This window comes from Ahaetulla prasina, chromosome 1 (assembly GCF_028640845.1).
Source record: "Ahaetulla prasina isolate Xishuangbanna chromosome 1, ASM2864084v1, whole genome shotgun sequence".
NCBI lineage: Eukaryota > Metazoa > Chordata > Lepidosauria > Squamata > Colubridae > Ahaetulla > Ahaetulla prasina.
The window spans coordinates 152859110-152877553 of NC_080539.1; the positions used below are offsets into that span (position 1 = coordinate 152859110).

The window sequence follows — 18444 nt, forward strand, 5'->3', positions numbered from 1 at the left end:
GCTAACAAGGGATTTGAGCAAGACATAGGTGCCATTCCCTATCTATATTTTAAAATCATCGTTAGTACATGCTGAATTGCACCCTGGGTTCCAGTGATATAGAATTCTTTAGAATAAAATAGAACAGAATTTATTGGTTAGAGGCTTTTGATGTGAGACATGATGACTATTTTTGTAGCGCTACAAAAACTGGCTTCATTAACAAGAATAATGACATGAGAAATTAAGAATAGAGTGATGTCTGTTATTTTAAACTTAGCTTTAATTTTTTGTTTGTTTAATAACAGTTGAGTCTTCCTCTGCATCTGAGACTGCCGGATCTCAAATTGCCCCCTCTACCAATATATCAGTGCCAATCCAACCTCCAGCACCAATGCCAAGAAAGTCACAAATAGTAAGTAGCAAAGCATGTCATTCTCTTAAAAGGTTGCAGTTGGCAGCTCTTCTTCCTGAAACTTAAAGACATTGTACCAGGGGTGAAATCCAGCAGGTTCTGAGAGGTTCTGAAGAACCGGTAATGGAAATTTTGAATAGTTCGGAGAACCGGCAAATACCACCTCTGGCTGGCCCCAGAGTGGGGTGGGAATGGAGACTTTGCAATATCCTTCCCCTGACATGCCGACCAAGCCACACCCTGCCCAGCAAGCCACGCCCACAGAACTGGTAATAAAAAAATAATTTCACCACTGCATTGTACAGACTCTTAATTTCTTCAGAATCTATTGGCTCTCTTTGTTGTCCGTTGAATTCAGATACATTCAGTTTGACCAAGAAATAAACAAGAAGGCATGTTTGGCTTTTTATGTATCTCTCACTTTGGAAGAACTTTTGCTTGAAATCACACGGAGGACTGAGACTATTCCAAGAAAAATGTTTGTATGTTGCAAATATAGCTAACAAGCTGTGAAACTCGATTCCAAATAGCATCTTTGAGCTGGGACTTAATTATAAATAATAAATTATAGCTAAAAATTTGAATAATATAGCTGTGTGTTTTATACCTATTTTGTTGTATCTGCAAGGGACAAAATACTGCATAGGATAATAATCTCTCTGCCCAGCCAATGAGATCAGCCTGGAAGGGCTTTGCTCTATGTCTGTGCTCTATGGCATGCGTGTCAGAGGTAGCATGCAGAGCCCTCTCTGTGGGCACGCACCCCGTCACCATCTGCTCTTCCAGACAGCTGGTCTTTGCGCAAAGACCAGCTGTCCGGCGCGTATGCATGCCCCATTACTCAAAAGAGAGCAGCTGACCGGTTCACATGCGCATGACGGAACAGGTGGCTGCCGTGTGCATGCACAGCAACCAGTTGCTCTCTCCTGGGTTTCGGTGCTCCAGTTTCATTACTTGGTGCCAAAAAGGTTAGACATCACTGCTTAGGTCCTTTTTATCAATTGCATCATTTGCCAGGACTCAAAAGATGAGTCTTCTCTATTATATAACCGCTGCTCTTTGGACCTGCATATCCCTAGAGATTCAATCCCATTCATCTTCTGTAAAGATTTGAAGCTGTAGCTTTTCTCCTTGGGCAGCTATGCCGGCCTGCTAAATAGGTCCATTTGTAATGGTTGGAACATTGAATAATTGTTGGTTGCCCTTGGTTGTGTCATGCTCTCTTTTGTGTTTCTTATCTTGTTGGTTTATATTTCTGAGGTATTTTATGGAGTTGCCAATACAAGTAGCCCTCGACTTACAACCATTCATTGAATGACAGAAGTTATAGCAGCACTGAAAAAAATGACTTATGTCCATTTTGCACGCTTAAAGCTATTGCAGTATCCTCACAGCCATGTCATCAAAATATGGACGCTTGGCAACTGACATGTATTTATGACAGTTTTAGTGTCCCGGGGTCATGTGATCACCTTCTGACAAGCGAAGCCAATAGGGAAGTTAGATTGACTTAACAAATATGTTACTACCTTAACAACCGCCGTGATTCACTTAACTGTGGCAAGAAAGGTCATAAAATGAGGCAAAACTCACTTAACAACATCTTGCTTGGTTGACAGAAATTTTGGACTCAATTGTGGTTATAAATCGAGGACTACCTGTAGGGCACAGGGTGTCATTTCAATTAACTGATGCCCATTTAAGTTAACTCACTGAAATAACGTTTAGTAAAATATCCAGAATTTGAGTAGCTTATCGGAAGAAAATCCTTTTACATGTTTTAGAAGGAATTATATAAGCTTTACCTATAAAGAGAGATGTCTTGCTTCTCAGAAATAAAAGTGGTGGCTGTGGACTTTTGAAATGATCGTGGTTATGATGGAATACTGTCTGAGAACTGCACTGATCCAACGTGTGAACTTTGCTAGTGAGAAAAGTTGTACTAGAAGGCAAACATACTGAAGAATGAGACTAGGGAAAAATAATACATTAAATTACATGCTTGAGTGATAGTCCCAGGTTTATTCAGCTACCCAGATAAACTTTAAAAAATTGACCTGAAACTCTGGAGAACTGTTGCTACCCAATATAGATAACATTCAATTTACACGGGCAAGTAACCTGTTTTGGTTTAAAGCTTTTTCCTGTGGTCTGCTATTTCTGTCTGTTTGAGAAGAAACACTGTTTGTAGCCTATTTCTGTGGTGTCTGCCCTATGTTTTCAACACCAGGTTCCTTTTATCTCTGTTTATTACAGTCAAAAACAAAGCCCAAAAGAGTAAAAGCAATCTATAACTGTGTAGCAGATAATCCCGATGAGCTAACCTTTTCAGAAGGTGACATCATCATAGTTGATGGGGAGGAAGATCAGGAGTGGTGGGTAAGTATTTTTGTTTTCAGCTGAGGTTAATAATTGACTTAAACCCTCTGGTTTGCGGTCTGCAGTTATAAAAATAAAGCAACAACCAACAGAACTGACTTCCTGGATGAAGCAGTCTGTTTCATAAGTATCTACTAAATGAAATATGTGAACTTTTAAGTTCTTTCTCATTTGAACTGGAGATATTTTTTTTTAATTCCTTTTGTGCAGAATTCATATCTGGATAAATCAGGAGTGGGGTAATATTTGCCCTCTTATCCTCCCCAGCCAGCCCAATCCTGCTGTCCCCAGAATTCAGTGAAATTACCATTTAGGAATATTTATTTCAAGGTGCCAAGAGAACTTCTAGTGACAGCTCCTAAAGGCTCTTCCTGCTTACTCTCTTGGTGGAACATGGAAAGGAAGTTCCTGGTTAGCCAGTTCTGCATTAGGTTCACTTTGCTGCTGTAGGATTGTTTCCTAAAGAGTTGGGAGAGGGTTGCAGAGTAGGGAGCCCCTCCCTTTCATCCTCTACCAATTAAGCTCCCCTTCCTGCTCAGGCAAGAAAATTGGATCTTTGCCAGGGGAAGCAGTATGCACATAGGTTAGCTGAATGAACAGCTGAATAGGGAGGCTGACACAGTATGCGAGCCTAGGCTAAAATGGAGTTGTGTCACTTGTAGCTCAGCATGTGGAAGTGAACCCAGCCACTGTCCTAGCCCATCAGTGAACCAGCCATCACATGTTGATTTGGGCATAGGTTATATGTATATGGTAATCTTATTTTGTTATTTTGCCAATGATAACGGCACGCTTAAAGCCAGGAAGAGAGTGGAAGCTGCGCATAGCATGTTTTCACCTAATTTATGCCACAAATATTGCATAAACGCTAGTGCTGTTTCCCACCCCACCCCACCCCAAAAAATTTCATTTATATCAGGGGTGTCAAACTCAAAGCCCAGGGGCCGGATCTGGCCCATGGAGTGGCTAGATCTGGCCCACGGGACTGTCCTGGAAACGACAGGCCCATGGTGCCTCTACCAGCAAAAATGGAGCTTGGGAGGGACACGGGCGGCCCTCCTGAGCTCCGTTTTCCCTGGCAGAGGGTTGCAGGAGGCCGTTGCAGCCAAAGATAGAGTTCGGGAGCCCGTTTTCACTGGCAGAGCACTTGGGCCAACACAGACGCCACCAAGTGATGTTGACCTGGCCACACCCACCCAGGCCCCGAGCTCAAACACAACCCTGATGTGTCCCTCAATGAAATCAAGTTTGACACACCTGACTTATATGATTTTACTGAGAATATAGTGAAGAGCCGAGATTAGCCTAAACCTCCTTTTGGGGGAATTATTTTAATTCAGGATCAGTTTCCTTTTAAATCAATATGATACGTCTTGTAGCATTAAAGAAGGGAATATTTACCCAATATAATTAACCTTTTGTGCCCTGCAGTAAAATTCCCCCATCAGTACTTCTGGTCCTAGATAATTACTTCCTGGCTGAAATTTCAGTTTTGCGGAGAGAGTCCCAAAAGAGCAAGAAAATGTTTAGGTGAAAATTTATTTTACAAAATCAATGTATACATAATAAACAATTTTATATGGCTAAAAAGAACTGTCAGTATTTTAAACTTGTTTTATTAGTTGTCCTCATTGAATTTATAACTACTCTAAAATATTTTCTCTTTTTCAGATTGGGCATATTGATGGAGATCCTAATCGGAAAGGTGCTTTTCCTGTATCATTTGTGCACTTTATTGTTGATTAAATAGCTCCCTGCAAGTGGAAAGTTTCCCTTTCTAGATTTCATTGGGATTCCCTGTTCATCATCAAATGCCTCACTGGGATACTTCAAAATAACATAGTCGAATCTTCATTATTGCAGTTCTTGAAATTATTTTCCATGGGACTTACATAACAACAGAGCCACTCAAAAAATGTTTGTGATGATTGCCAAAAGCTGCAAAAACACAAGAACCCAAATCCACGACAATGTGAAAGGCATATTAAGAAAGCTAGAAGATTAATCTCTTGACTGCACTAATGTGTTACATTTTAGTGCCAATGTCAGGTCTACAATAAGTATTTAACTTTTGTGGCGAGTATGGCTTTTGAGATCAGTCTTGGGACTGTAAGTAAACTGAAAACTGAAATTTCATTTTAAAGAATGAGAGTTTCTTTTCATTTTATTTAGTACCTTAAAAAAACTTTGAGAAAAATAAGAACATCCCCTCAGTTGTGACATGGTGGAGTTTCTTCTTATCCATGTCCGCAGCCATCCACAATGTTCAATGATCGGAGGAGTAAGATGGGGGTGGAGAAGTCTTTTGCCAAAGACTTCTAAATAGCAATCTCAATCATATTTTCTTTTAAATGCATGGATGGAAAGGACTGAAAGTGATAGAAACCTAGCCCTATTTAATATCCTAAGTAATAATCTAACCACATTTGAGGAAACCTGTATAAGTACACGTTCACAGAGCATGCATTTTTGTTACAGAAAAACAAATCTAGAATCCCCAGATAAGATACCTAAGCATTAGGTGTTGCAAGAAAATCCATGTCTTGGAACAGTAGAATCCTTTTCTCCTGTTGAAGGGTTATGGATGCACAGGGACAAAACATCACTACACCCAAGCGGTGATAGATGTGTGCTTGAAAATGACTCTGCATTAGGCAGCAGCATTGGCAGGCTTGAAACATTTGAGTCCAATGAAAAGGTCAAAACCTGTTGTATAGCAACAGTTAAAATAGTTTGGAATCTAATAACCTAGTCCAATTTCCCATTGGTTGAATAGCCTGTTTCCTTATGAAGGCTTGTACTGGCACAAATGGAGGTCTCAGTGCCTTTACTTGATAAATAGCATTTAAGATTTTATACCTTTGTAATACAAAGGAAGAAATTAGGAATATTTATAAGTTTATGAGGAAAAGAAAGAAGGTATTATTCTCCCTGCCAATCTCCCCTTGTGCATGAAGTCAGGAGAAAAGCTTTAAGATAAAGCAGTCCAAGAAAAGAAAATTGCACGTGGCCCTCATATGTATCTCAGTGGAAGACTGCTTCCTTGGAGCAGCAAACATATGTAATATGCATAGATATTCATGAAGATGCTGGTTAGGAATGTCCTCAGTTGCATTAAAGAAATATTTTAGTAATTTGATGTGTAGATATTTTAAAACCTGAAATCTGATTACCTCGTTTTGTAAGTATGAGGTCATAGTTTTCTATACTAAATATGCAGTTAATATTTTATGCCATACACTAATTACCCTCGAGGTAAGGGGGGGGGAGGGGGAAACCAGGATGATACTGCTGATAAATTTAAATGGGAAAGTTTATGAAATATTACTTACAGTCCTTTTCTTTGAAAACAAGTTGTAAAGCACATAGTGGTATGTTCATTCTGAGATTGCTATGGTTAACAGTGTCATAGTCACTGATCCAAACGGCCCTGTGCTAAGGTACACACCGCTGTCTGGCAAGCAGTTCAGTCTGTTTGTGGACTTGCATTGTGTACTGAAATATATTCTAGAACATGGTAGATAACACTGTTAATAATTGTGAATAGATTTCATAATTCAAAATGAATAGACTCTTACAGAACATAGCTATGTCCTTTTAATGTTTGTATATTGTGATATTGTAACTGTTTTTATTTTGCATATGCTACCCAAAACGTGCACTGGTAGCATAGAATTAGAATATCAATGTCCAGGTCACATTGGCTTTGATCACAAGTTTTGTGACTATCGTATCTCTAGATTTATCAAGAGAACTTTGAATTTCTGACTCAGAAATTATGTATATATTGGCTAGTGGAAGTGAAAACAGATGGGGGAAGGACCCTTTGGTATATTTATATTGGATGGGGGGAAATGCTGGATCCTGATATTTCTGTTGCCTTGCTGAAGTGGTACATTTGAGGCAATTTGTCAGATGTATTGATGCAAATCAGTTGGCTGATATTAAGAACAATGTGAGTGGTTGCAGTGCGATGGAGGAGCAAACTGGAATATTTTCAACCTAGTTTTGTTGTATGTTTTAAAGCTAAGTCTGCATATTCAAAGTTCCCATTGAAATATATATGTATATTAGGAGAATAGTTGGCCACTACACATTTATTCAGAGGCTGATTAATTCAGTTGGGTTTCAACTCTTTATGTTTATATGCCTGGCAAATGCAAGGAAATTATTTGTCACATTATTTTGCACATTACTTACAGTGTTTAACACAGAATCTTTCAACAACTATGTGCAAAATAGCCTTTTGAAGCTTTAGCCTCAGATTTCACACTGGGTAGGATCTAATGAACTATACTAGCTACGTACTCCAAGATGCTTGGACTAAAATGGTTTTCCAATGCCAAAACTTCTTTTGAAACCAAGGATACCATCAACTATAGAATCTATAGTACGTGTAGCAGTCAGACAAACAAAAAAAAATAAAAGTCAGGAAATTTGCCTAAAGATATGATTAATCTGAAGAACACGGCTGGAGTTAATTTGAAAGTTTCAGATTATCCTGAAGAACACTTGATTATGGCTACTAGACAATCTTAAACAAGAGTATTTTCTCACACTACATCAGTATGATAGGCTTGTAAGAAACATTTCAAAATACTGTTTCTGTGACATGTGACAGTTTAGATAATCTGGATTTAAAAAAAAAAATACACTGAACTCTGTAAGGTTATTCAGACTTCATGACTGACAACAGAGATGGCCATGTTCAACAAACTGTTACCAAGCACATACGATTACTGTGTTAACCATTTTTAAAGGAGCATAAGACACTTAAAATGCAGTTCAGAATGCTACTTGAGATGTATAATTTTAAATGTGATGGTTTTGATTGTTTAGTTGCAGAGCAACTGTATACATTGTATAACCTAAGACCATTTCTTATTTTTTAGTGTCTAGAGGCAGTGATTTATAATTGGAGCATGATTAATTTTACTTCTGTTAACTCAGTCATTAGACTGAAAAAATAAACTACTTTAAGCCTCATATTAACTCTTTGTGTTTATGTGGAAAATATCCTTCACAATTGAGTTCTGGAATGAAAGAGTGAAATCTAATAACTTATGTAGCCTTCCTAACTCTGATCTTACATGATGGTCTTCTGTTTTCTTAACAGTCAAATATACACATAACTAAGGCAATCTAAAAAGTGCAGGAACTAGTCCAGGGGTCTCCAACCTTAGCAACTTTAAGACTTGTGGACTTCAACTCCTAGAGTTCCTCAGCAACTCTGGGAATTGAAGTCCACAAGTCTTAAAGTTGCCAAGGTTGGAGACCCCTGGACTAGACAGATGTTTCATTAGTTTTTTTCAAGTTTATGAAATGTTAAAATAGTTAATTTAGTACAGACTAAGAGAACCTTCTGTGGATTTTTGGTGCCATTGTTTAATAACAGTAATGACAAAATTATATATTGTTTAAACATTATACCAAAATAATTTAAAAAGTATTCTGGAGCAGATAAGAACTTTATCTCTCCAGGTGTTGAAGTCATTGGAAGAAGACCTTCTTTTTCAGGATCACGTACCAATACAGTATTCAGGACTTTTCAGATGTTAAAACTGAGTCAAAGGCTGTGGACAGCACTTTACAAATAGCTTGTGCTTGTTCCTGCATTTTAGAAAATAATAATAAGCTCTTTGTTTTCACCAGCATATAAAACATTTTACTGTACCAATTACAGGATGTTCTTCTGCTTCAGCTTCAGTTGACAAATGCTTACTACGTGTAATAGTGGCTGCAAGAATGTAATTTGTGGCTATAAAAGAGCAGAATTGGTTTAATGATCAACTGCTCTTTGTTAATATAGACAGTCCTTGACTTATGATCATTTGTTTATGATATCACAACAGTGCTGAAAAGTTCACAACCAGCACTTGCACATTATGATGGTTTCATCATGTTCTCTATGGTTATGAGATCAAAATTTGGGTGCTTGGGAATCAGCATGTATTTACGATCATTGGAGTGGGGGGTCATACGATCACCATTTGTGACCCTCCCAGGTAGCTTCTGACAAGTAAAGCCAATGGGGAAAGCCAAATTTATTTAACAACCATAGCCAAAAAAATAATAATGGCAAAATCTGGTGCAACTGTCTCGCTTAGTGATAGCTTCCAGTCCTTATTAAGTTGAGGAATATCTGCAGAGGATCAGCACAGGTTATAATGATTCTACTGTTTTTACTACTGGTCTAGGAGTGGGATGATATATCCCTCCAAGTGATATGAACTACAGATAGTCCTAAACTTACAACCATAACTGAGCCCAAAATTTATGTTGTTAAGTGAGAAATTTGTTAAATGGGTTTTGCCACATTTTACGACTTTTCTTGCCACATTTGTTAAGTGAATCCCTGCAGTTGTTAAATTAGTAATACGGTTGTTAAGCGAATCTGGTTTCCCCATTGACTTTGCTTGTCAGAAGGTCACAAAAGGGGATCACATGACTCCAGGACACTGCAACCATCATAAATGTGAGTCAGCTATCAAGCATCCAAATGTAAAACATGTGACCATGAGGATGCTACGATGGTCATAAGTGTGAAAAATGATCATGAGTCACTTTTTTCACTGCCATTGTAACTTTGAACAGTTACATGAACGGTTGTAAGTTGAGGACTACCTGTACAACCCCTGTGTATGTTCTTTCCATTAGCTCTGCTGGCTGGGACAGAGGACAGTTGGCATCAAAAGCATCAAAGGGCATCAGGCTACTTACTCCTGTCACAATCCTGCTCCTGCATAAATGTATATGGTACCCCAATATCTTACACCAATTCTGTCACATTTTGGATTATATTGGGGCATAATGAATAGGAATTGGCCCAATACACATTACGTAATATTTTGCCAAGAATGTGTGGTAGGTGGCTTTTTAAAATACACATAAATCTTACCAAACTATTGCACTGGTAAATCCAAAGATGATATTCTTCAGCGTTTGAATCTGTTGTCTTCAAAGCCAGTACACTCTTCCCTGCTCCTAAGCCATCATCATAGCAGACCATCCGGACAATTAGGTAGAGTGCATGTCTATGCAAAACATCCTGAAAGTTCTACTAATTAATTTAAATTATCATGAAAGAGAAAAAAGACATCGTATCACCAATACTTCCAAACTCTCAATGCTAGCCTTTGGAAAGAGACTGTTATTCTACACCACATTTACCGAAATCATTATTTCAGTAAATATGGTAAGTCATAGGCTAGCAAAATCTAATTAGCAAATAAGAAGCTGGCTAGAAGAGATGTTAATGGTCAAAATAGAGGTCAAACCAGAATTTTTCTTATTGGGCATGATGGATGGCAAATACGATAAAAATGTTACCTACTTAACACTGCATATATTAATTGCGGCAAGATTAACATTTGCTCAAAAATGGAATTTTAAAGAAATACCCACAGAAGAAGTAATAAACAAAATATACAACTGTGCAGAGATGGACAGACTTACTCTAGAACTCAAAGATAAAAAGTGAATCAAGGTACTATGAGGTCGAGTAAATTCTGTGAATGGCTTGAGAAGAGGAAAAATGCCAGAAACGAGTTAATGAGTATCTGGAAATGTATGTATCAATGTATATTGTACTTGTGAGAGTATAATAGATTTATAAAATATGTATATAGTTGTAGTAGTAGTAATAATATAGTATATACTTTATATAAGGAATTAGGAGATATGTAAATTTGTATATAGACTGAGGAATATATGATATAGTAACTTGACGTAAATGTTAGAAACCAGAGATGTGGAGCAATGTCCATTGTTTTTGTTTGTTTTTAAATCTAATAAAAATTTTCAAAAAAAAATTAATTTCCTGTTATCAGTTAAGGTAGTGATGACCACAATATTAGGAACCTAGATTAGTGTTGAAGTGAAGACAACCAACACTGCATCTGTTTAGCAATAAATAGAGAAAATAACAAACATTAGCTAACATCCATCTCTTGAGAAAAGAAATTCCTTTTATCGAGAGATAGATGAAGGAGACAAAAACTGTAAATGTAATAATTACTTTTGGAAGGAAATAATTGTTTTTCTTTAGGGATAAGTCATTCACTAAATTTCCTTAGGAAATTCCAGCCACACACCACCTGTTTTAAGATCAGGCTACGCCTAGGCAAAAAATTCAGCTGGTTGACTGGAGTATTTGAACCAGCCAGAGAACAAGCAATAACTTCCAACATGTTCAAATTACCCTAGGTTTGTGATGGCGAACCTATGGCATGCATGCTGGAAGTGGCACACAGAGCCATCGCCTGCTGCTCTTCCAGGTTCTGGGGTGCTAGCCAGCTGGTGTTCATGCGCACGGGAGTGGTGGAAACTGGAAGAGCAGCCACCCAGTGCACATGCGCACGCTGGGAAGATTTTCTCCCGTTTTTCAGTGCACACATGCGCAGTGACCAGCTGGTCTTCGCGTGTACATGTGCACCACAAACTAGAAGTCCGGGTGGCCAGTGTGCATGCGTGCACCAGAAGCCGGACAGCTGCTCTTCTGGTTTCCGGCGCATGCGCTCCCGTTTTAGCACTCAGTGCCGAAAAGGTTTGCCAATACTGCCCTTGGTGGTGGGGAAATTCTTTTTTTTTTTTTTCAAAAAAGTTTTTTATTTTCATTTTCCAACATCATATTTATGTACAATCTATTATCCATCATTAATCATTAATTTTTATTTATTGCTGATTCGGGCCTGCCTGACTGCCACTTCCTTTCTTCACACCTCCCTCTACCTTCTACTACTCTACTTTCCCCTTCCTTCATCTCCTTCACTTTACTACTTCCTCTCCTCCTTCTCCACTCCTCCCTTCTTCCACCCTTTCTAACCTTCTTATTCCCCTCCTCCTTCTCACCTCTTTCCTACCTACTTTCTTCCCTCTTTCTGCTCCTCTCTCCCTTTCCTTCTGAAATGGCAGTCGAGCAGCCCCAATTTCTTTTCAAATTATAATTTCATATCTTCAAACATTACTGTACATTGATAACCAATCCATGTATCATTTTCCACCCCCCTCCCCCTTTCCCCGCCCCCCCGGACTTCCCAGAGCCAATACCGGGTATTATAACCAACAATCACAAGCTAAACTATACAAAATATAAACTCATAACATAAACTCGGTGGTGGGAAAATTCTAAAGAGAAAGACCAACACAAAACTCAATCTAGGGACAGGAAATCTCTTGGGGAGAAGAGCAATTAAAAACTGGACGTTGGCAGGTAGAGTGAACAGAATGTTCTGAAAGAGAAATGGATTCTCATTCCGTTGCAACATAGTCGGTGCAACATTTTGCAACAAGTCAGATTCCATTTTTATAAACCTCAGGGACTCAAATATGCATTCAAGCTTGGAACAAGATTACAGTAATACCTTTTCTGTATTAAAGCAGATGTAGATGATCCTTTTCAGCCATAAGGTTTTTACTAAAAATACATTGAATTTCATGGGGTAAAGGAAAGCTACAAGTTAGCAGATCTGAAAAAACTGGGTCATTTCTGGATGGTATTTGAAGTAGAAATAGAGGCTTTTTGCCCCTCTTGGTTCATTTCAATTTGCCCCTAATGCGTTCATTTCAATTCTTGTTTTAGTAAACTTAACAGTTACTTCTTGAATAGGGTAGTCAAAAGGACAGCAACGTAAACTAAAATGAAGCGTGTGGCCTAATATGCAGGCCCCAGAACATCATCCCTGCTTCATAAAGCTGTGTGTAAACTTACTACTGTAGAATCCCTCAGAGGAAGGAGAAAAGAATTTATATTGCTCCTATAATTGTGCCAATTGCATGTTTTAAAACCATTCATTACTTACACACTGGTCCAATGATGTGACTTTAATACCGTATTTGGAAACACCCATAATAAATTCTTCTTCCCCAGGAACAAAGGGCAGTTTTCCATCTTGCTTTGGAAAAAAAAATTAAAATGGTATTCCGACATGAAAAGATAAATGGCAAGTTGCTCTATTTGGATTAGAGAAATACTCGTAAAATTGTAACTTGTTTACTGTTAAAAGGATTTCTCATACTTCGTTTTTTTTTCTTTGTCCTATTTCTTCTCTGTTTTGTTAAAGCACTTTTTGTTAGCAATTGAAAAGCATGCTGTATCTAAGTTCTTGAGATAGCTGGCAAGCCAAGTGCTTTACATAAGTTAAGCCCAATGTAACTTAACCGTTTTTGCTTTGAAGTATTGTAAGAATCCTTTCATTATGGTGTGTGCATTTTAGTTTATGGCTTATTCATGCAAATCCATTCAACTCATTTAAAAAATCATGATTAAGTAACAGCTAAAACAGACAATCTTTACCTGTGCCACATCTATATAATTAATCAAGTCCAGGGGTCCCTCTAATGTTTTGCTTTCATCAAGATTCAGGTTTTCAATGGCACCAACATATTTCACCCGAAATTCAGCACAAGTATCTGAATTGCTGTTACTTTGGCCTATAAAGAAACACATTTAAACACATATCTAAATCATTTTTAGTTGTTAACAAGCTGCTTAGAACATTAAAAAGACTCCGATTCATGACCTATCCCACATAACTGAACTAAGATCTAATAACATTGCTATCACAATGTTTTCAAACTGCTGGTTTTAATGGTGGAAAAGTCCATCGGAGAGAAGTACTTAACCTTTTATCGCAACACCAAGAAAATCAACTTGAAGCATTATTTTCACATTATCACTTTAGAAACACGACAGAAGAGCTTTGTAGCCTCTTTAGTTCAATATCTTAAATCAGTCTAGAACAGGCCTGTGAAACTGGCGGCCTGTAGGCTGGATATGTCACGTGCAGGCCACGCCCACTCCAGCTCCACAAAGGCAAAAAAGTCATGATACGTCATGATCCGGCCCATGACGCAATCGACTTTGACACCCGTGGTCTAGAACTTAAAAAGCTCCAAAGCATTCCTTATGTCAGCGTTTTGCAGAGTGACTAGTATTATGAGATAAACCCAGGAGCAAAACACAGCACACAGCACAAAGGCCTTTAGATAATTAACAGTGGTTTATATACAACTATATATATATATATATATTTAGATACCTTATCATACAGCTATGGACACAAGGAGAGGAATGAGATAAGAGAGAGAGAGAGAGAGAGAGAGAGAGAAGCCCTCTAATGGTCACCTATATATAGACACCTCTTAAAAGGGAAGCAATCTTTTTTTTTTCCAAGAGAAAAAAAAAGCTTTTATCATAGTATCTTTTCACATTTTAAAAAAGCCACACGTCAATTTGAATTTTTTAAAACTTTTCAAGGCAACTCTTCTGGTCTCACACATAAATATGAAAAATCAAAAATACGGTGATTCCGTTGGTTGATTCCTTGCACCCTCCACCCATCCAACAAAGAACAAAAATGTGATAAAAGCACAGAACTGGCACGGTGGAAACACTGTTGTTTTACATTCTGCAAAGCAAAATGGTTTCTCTAAGTCAGTCGAGGAAAAAAAAATGAAAGAATTGAAATCTCCTGGTTAATAGAGTAAAAGTTAAGATATTATCCTGAACATTTGCAATTTTGCCCACCTGCCCATTTGGAGAAAAACTGATTAAGAGCAATCTTGTGTGGACCCCACACAATGCCAGATGCTGAATCATTCCCGTTGCATCAGCTTTCAGTTGCCTCTGCTTACAACCTTCCATCAGCTTACAGCTATTAACCCTACATTTCCTGACATCTTAACACTCCAGCCTCTGCTTGAAGATGTCTAATGAGAAAAATACTCTCACATTCTCAAATTAGTTTCATTGTCAAAGTATATTTTTCTCAAGAGGTTTAGCATAGTAAGTCAACTGAAAGCCGAAATCTATCCACTACAGTGGAGACTCTTTACCAATTTCTGTGGAGCACCCCTATTCTGGAAGTATTGTGTTTTCAAGAATTAAGGCTGAATAAACCCAGGTTTTTTAGAGGTCTCCCTCCCCAAGACTAGTCTTCCATATTTATTTGATTGTTATGGTTGCCAAATTCATAAAACCCTAGAGAGTTAAAATACCTTAAATTGCTTAGAAACAGAAAAAGAATTAAAAAAACAAAAAAAATATCCAGTGTCCTTGTTCCAAGTAATGAACTCAGGGAGTCAGGACTCTGACACTTCTTTCAGGTTCAAGAGATCCTTTATTGAGTACATCATATCGGCACATTGAAAGGTTAAGCTAGCTCTAAATTATTCCCATGCTCAGGGATAGTTAACAGAATAAGACCTCCCCATTCCCCTTTGTTCCTCAGGTCACGTGGGCCAATCGGTCCAGATGTAGGTTCCTGCTCAACTTCAACAAATGTCCAGTTTGTTGTGACTAGCTGGCTGAGGCACCACATTCCTGAATTCCCCCCCCCCCCGTGTTCTCTCCCCTCCCCCCTGAATGGCAACCAAGAAAGGAAGTCATCTTGCAGGTTGACATCCAAAACATAAAAGAATAACAAAGTAACTGAGGTCAAGCTCCGCATATTCCATTCAATAACTTTTAATTTCTGTGAGATTATCCTACACTCTGACCCAATGCCCAAGGGAAGAACCAGGTTTTTAGTGACTTAAGTAAGGCCAACATATCCTTGATGATATTCACTGCATTTCTCTTAACCATTATATTCTGCCTTCTAAAAGAGCTAACATCGCTCAGAAGGAATTTCTTAGTCCTTGTATACATAATTCTAAACCTCAGGACAATGTATCTGAAATCCTCCAAAACCCAGCTGAGATTATAAGGATAAAAACATATTTTCTGTTTTGAAAAATAATGCCAGATGTAGACCTCCCCACATATAGTAGCCTACTGTTTTAAATACTGTACTCAGCTGCACAGTCTTGTAGATATAACACCTCAACAAGTTTCATACCTGAACTCTTCGTAGAGTCTGTATCCAGACTAGCAACAGTACTAGATCTTGAAAGACCTCCAAGGCTAGAGTCCACTGACTGGATAAGGAGAAAGATGAAGTTATTATGGTCAAACCTGTTCTTTTAAAAAACTGCTGTATTAAATATGAAATGCATTACAACCTTAGATGATCTAATTATTTAACAAATTATACCTTTTTAATATGGGCTTTTAAAAAAAATCAGCTGGCAAGATGAGATCCTTTCTTAGGTTCATCAAACCAAGAAGAAAATAATCAGATCTTGATATTAGAAAGTAGTATCTAATCATCCTGGGGTCCAATCACTATTTGTTACAAAAAACACCTAATCAATATTACATACACTGAAGTGGTTTTTTTTAATGATTAATACTTGCATAGTGAACTTTCATTTCACCTTCCTACTCTTAAACCTACAGTAAAACCACGAGGAGGAAACCTCACTTCAAAATCTTTTTCTGAACCTACATCTTTATTTCTATAAATAATTCAAGGCGGCAAACATATTTAATGCTCTTTCCTCCTCCTATGTTCCCTACAACATATCTACAGCAGCGCTAGAATTCATGGCCTCCCAGTTTTAGTTTACACAGTTTTGGTTGACCAGCATTTACTTTGGACTCCTGGGGGAAAAAAAGTTTTATAAAGTTGATTTTATTTAAAGTTAACCATGGCAAAACAGGAAAAAAAATACCCACGTTTACAGATTTATTTAATTTATCATATGAAGTATGATAAATTAAAAACTTGAAATAAAATATCCTGGAAGAAGGATAAAGGTGGGGTTGCATGATTTCCCCCCCCCCCAAAAAAATAGGCATCTGCAACAAACCAGGATCATGGCAAATGGTATCTGGATTGACATTAATGCAAATCCCACCCTTATATACGTGATCTTGATGCCTGATGCAAATGCATTGTGTTTTTATTCAGCCCTGCCCTATTCCATCCTGCAGAAACTGATGTCAGAGTTATTTTGCCTATTCCATTGCAATGAACATTCCCCCAGTCCTTTTTTTCCATACTGTAGCAAAATTGTTCTGAAAGAATCCTCACACAATCTAAGCAATATATCATTCATCATCGATAATCCATTCTCAGCAATTCCTCCGTGGCATTAGCATCGAAAAATAGGCAGCTCATCTTAAAATTCAATAGTACTGTATAGAAGAAACATTTTGTCTAGATAACTTACTTAAGCCTCTTTAGGAATCATGGCCTTGGCTGAAACAATACTGTATATATCATTGCTCAGAAACCTCAGAGGTTGGTTTGTTTTATTGGATTTATGTGCTGCCCATCTCTTCTAGAGGCATAGATGTCTATATAACTGTGTGAAAGGTACATACATTCTACCCTAAATTCACAGAAAATATGTTCAATTCTAGCTAGCTTCTGAAAACAGGATCAGGTCCTCATTTTTTATTTTGTATTACTGACTAGGTTGATGGGAGCTGAAAAACAACATCCCTAGAGCAAAAGTGAGCCTGATCACATCTGGATAACCCATAGATAGAACAGAAGATGTTTCAAGATACACTTTCTTAAAATAAAACTATATCAGGTATATCTTACTTTGCTTTTAGTACTGATTTCACTGCTTTGTGAGCTGCTGCTGCTATGCCGCTTTTTTCCTTTCCTGAACATTTTTTTTACTGATTCACAATCAAAACCAAAGCTGTAAAGAGAAAAGAAAATCCTGATTCTTATACAACTGAAAGTGCAATCTTAAAAAACATACTATCTGAGCTTTGCAGAGATATACAACTGCACTTGTCCAGAACTCAAATTGCCAAAAGAATACAGAAAGCAGCATATTTCTCTTGGGGGAAATACATGTCTAAATATCTACCTTCAACAAAGTAGCGATAGCAAAACCAGTCTACACCAATATGCTTTGACTAACCAGAAGCTTTTGAGAAGCTGGGAAGCAAACTATGAGCAAATATCGACTTTTACTTGGTGTTATTAACGAATTGAATTTCCTCTGAAAGAGATTGTATACCGAACTATCACAACGCTATTGACAGAAAGGCTGGATCTGTGTAGTCCCCAACAGTTTAAACTAATCCCGGTTAATTCAAGAATCTAATTTTCAGGATTTGCGTGATGACTGAACAGTAACCGATCACACAAGAGTTTATCCGGTGCACGGGACTGAACCGTCCACTCGTTATTCAGCGAGTTGTGCGAATGCTGCTAAAGTTTGACACCGAAGTTTAGGCTTGGAAGAATATCCTCCTTATTAGAGTTAACCGGGCAACGTTGTTTGAGAAGCAGCGAGAGGAAACATTCCCACTTAATTTCCAAATGTTTTATTCGTGATATTACCTTCCCTTTTGCCCCCTCCTTTTGCTTCTGAACCCCGAAAAATCCGCATCACAGGTAGAAATCCACCCGGTGAAGCCTCGCCCGCATCACCGGCTGGATGAAACAACCCCAATGGAAGAAGCCGACCGATTCAACCCTTTCTGGGAATAGAAAAGGCGGGAAAGGGCCACCCTGTTCTACAGACCTACAAAGATAATAAAACTAAATAAATAAATCTCCCCTTTCTGAGCTCGGATACTTTGCCACTCGGCATCGCCTTCGAAGCGCTCCGCGGATTACGCGGAAAAGCTCCTCCACCGCCCGGACGACGTAGACCAATAACATCTAGGGCCAGAGCAGCCCCGCTTCTCGTTCTCCTTCCGGGTCCACCCATTATACTAGAGAACTTCCGGCCCTTCTCAAGCGCTCTCTTGTAACAGCGGCAATATTATAGTACGCATGCGCTGTCAAGGATAAATCGAGGGAGATGTCGTATTTCCG

At 38.2% G+C, this 18444-nt stretch overlaps 2 protein-coding genes across 4 annotated transcripts in view; one reads left to right on the forward strand and one right to left on the reverse strand.

Moving 5' to 3' along the window:
- ASAP2 (ArfGAP with SH3 domain, ankyrin repeat and PH domain 2) overlaps positions 1-7759 on the forward strand; it is a 90355-nt gene extending 82596 nt beyond the window's left edge. For both annotated transcript variants that reach the window (XM_058178200.1, XM_058178193.1), the window contains 3 exons: positions 288-394; positions 2651-2773; positions 4445-7759. In XM_058178200.1, the coding sequence (XP_058034183.1) occupies positions 288-394; positions 2651-2773; positions 4445-4519 (305 nt within the window). In that variant the 3' untranslated portion in view covers positions 4520-7759. The remainder of the gene's footprint in view (positions 1-287; positions 395-2650; positions 2774-4444) is intronic.
- A 381-nt stretch (positions 7760-8140) lies between these two features.
- ITGB1BP1 (integrin subunit beta 1 binding protein 1) lies at positions 8141-18334 on the reverse strand. Of its 2 annotated transcripts, XM_058178209.1 has the most exons (7): positions 17965-18334; positions 17209-17311; positions 15613-15691; positions 13068-13204; positions 12574-12666; positions 9672-9821; positions 8141-8383 (listed from the first exon to the last, which is right to left on the reverse strand). In XM_058178209.1, the coding sequence occupies exons 2-7, from the start codon at positions 17278-17280 to the stop codon at positions 8312-8314; spliced, it is 603 nt and encodes a 200-aa protein (XP_058034192.1). In that variant the 5' UTR covers positions 17281-17311; positions 17965-18334; the 3' UTR covers positions 8141-8311. The 2 variants fall into 2 exon arrangements, with proteins under 2 accessions (XP_058034192.1, XP_058034198.1); XM_058178215.1 differs by lacking the exon at positions 12574-12666.
- Positions 18335-18444: the final 110 nt, after the last annotated feature.

Bases quoted from the DNA above. Each gene is read 5' to 3' on its own strand.
- ITGB1BP1 (XM_058178209.1), bottom strand. From the start codon at position 17,280: ATGTTCAGGAAAGGAAAAAAGCGGCATAGCAGCAGCAGCTCACAAAGC. The intron at 13,205-15,612 runs GTATGAAACTTG...GTTTCTTTATAG, and splicing joins AGACTCTACGAAGAGTTCAG to GCCAAAGTAACAGCAATTCA. The intron at 8,384-9,671 runs GTAAGATTTATG...TCTAAAATGCAG, and splicing joins TTTACCAGTGCAATAGTTTG to GAACAAGCACAAGCTATTTG.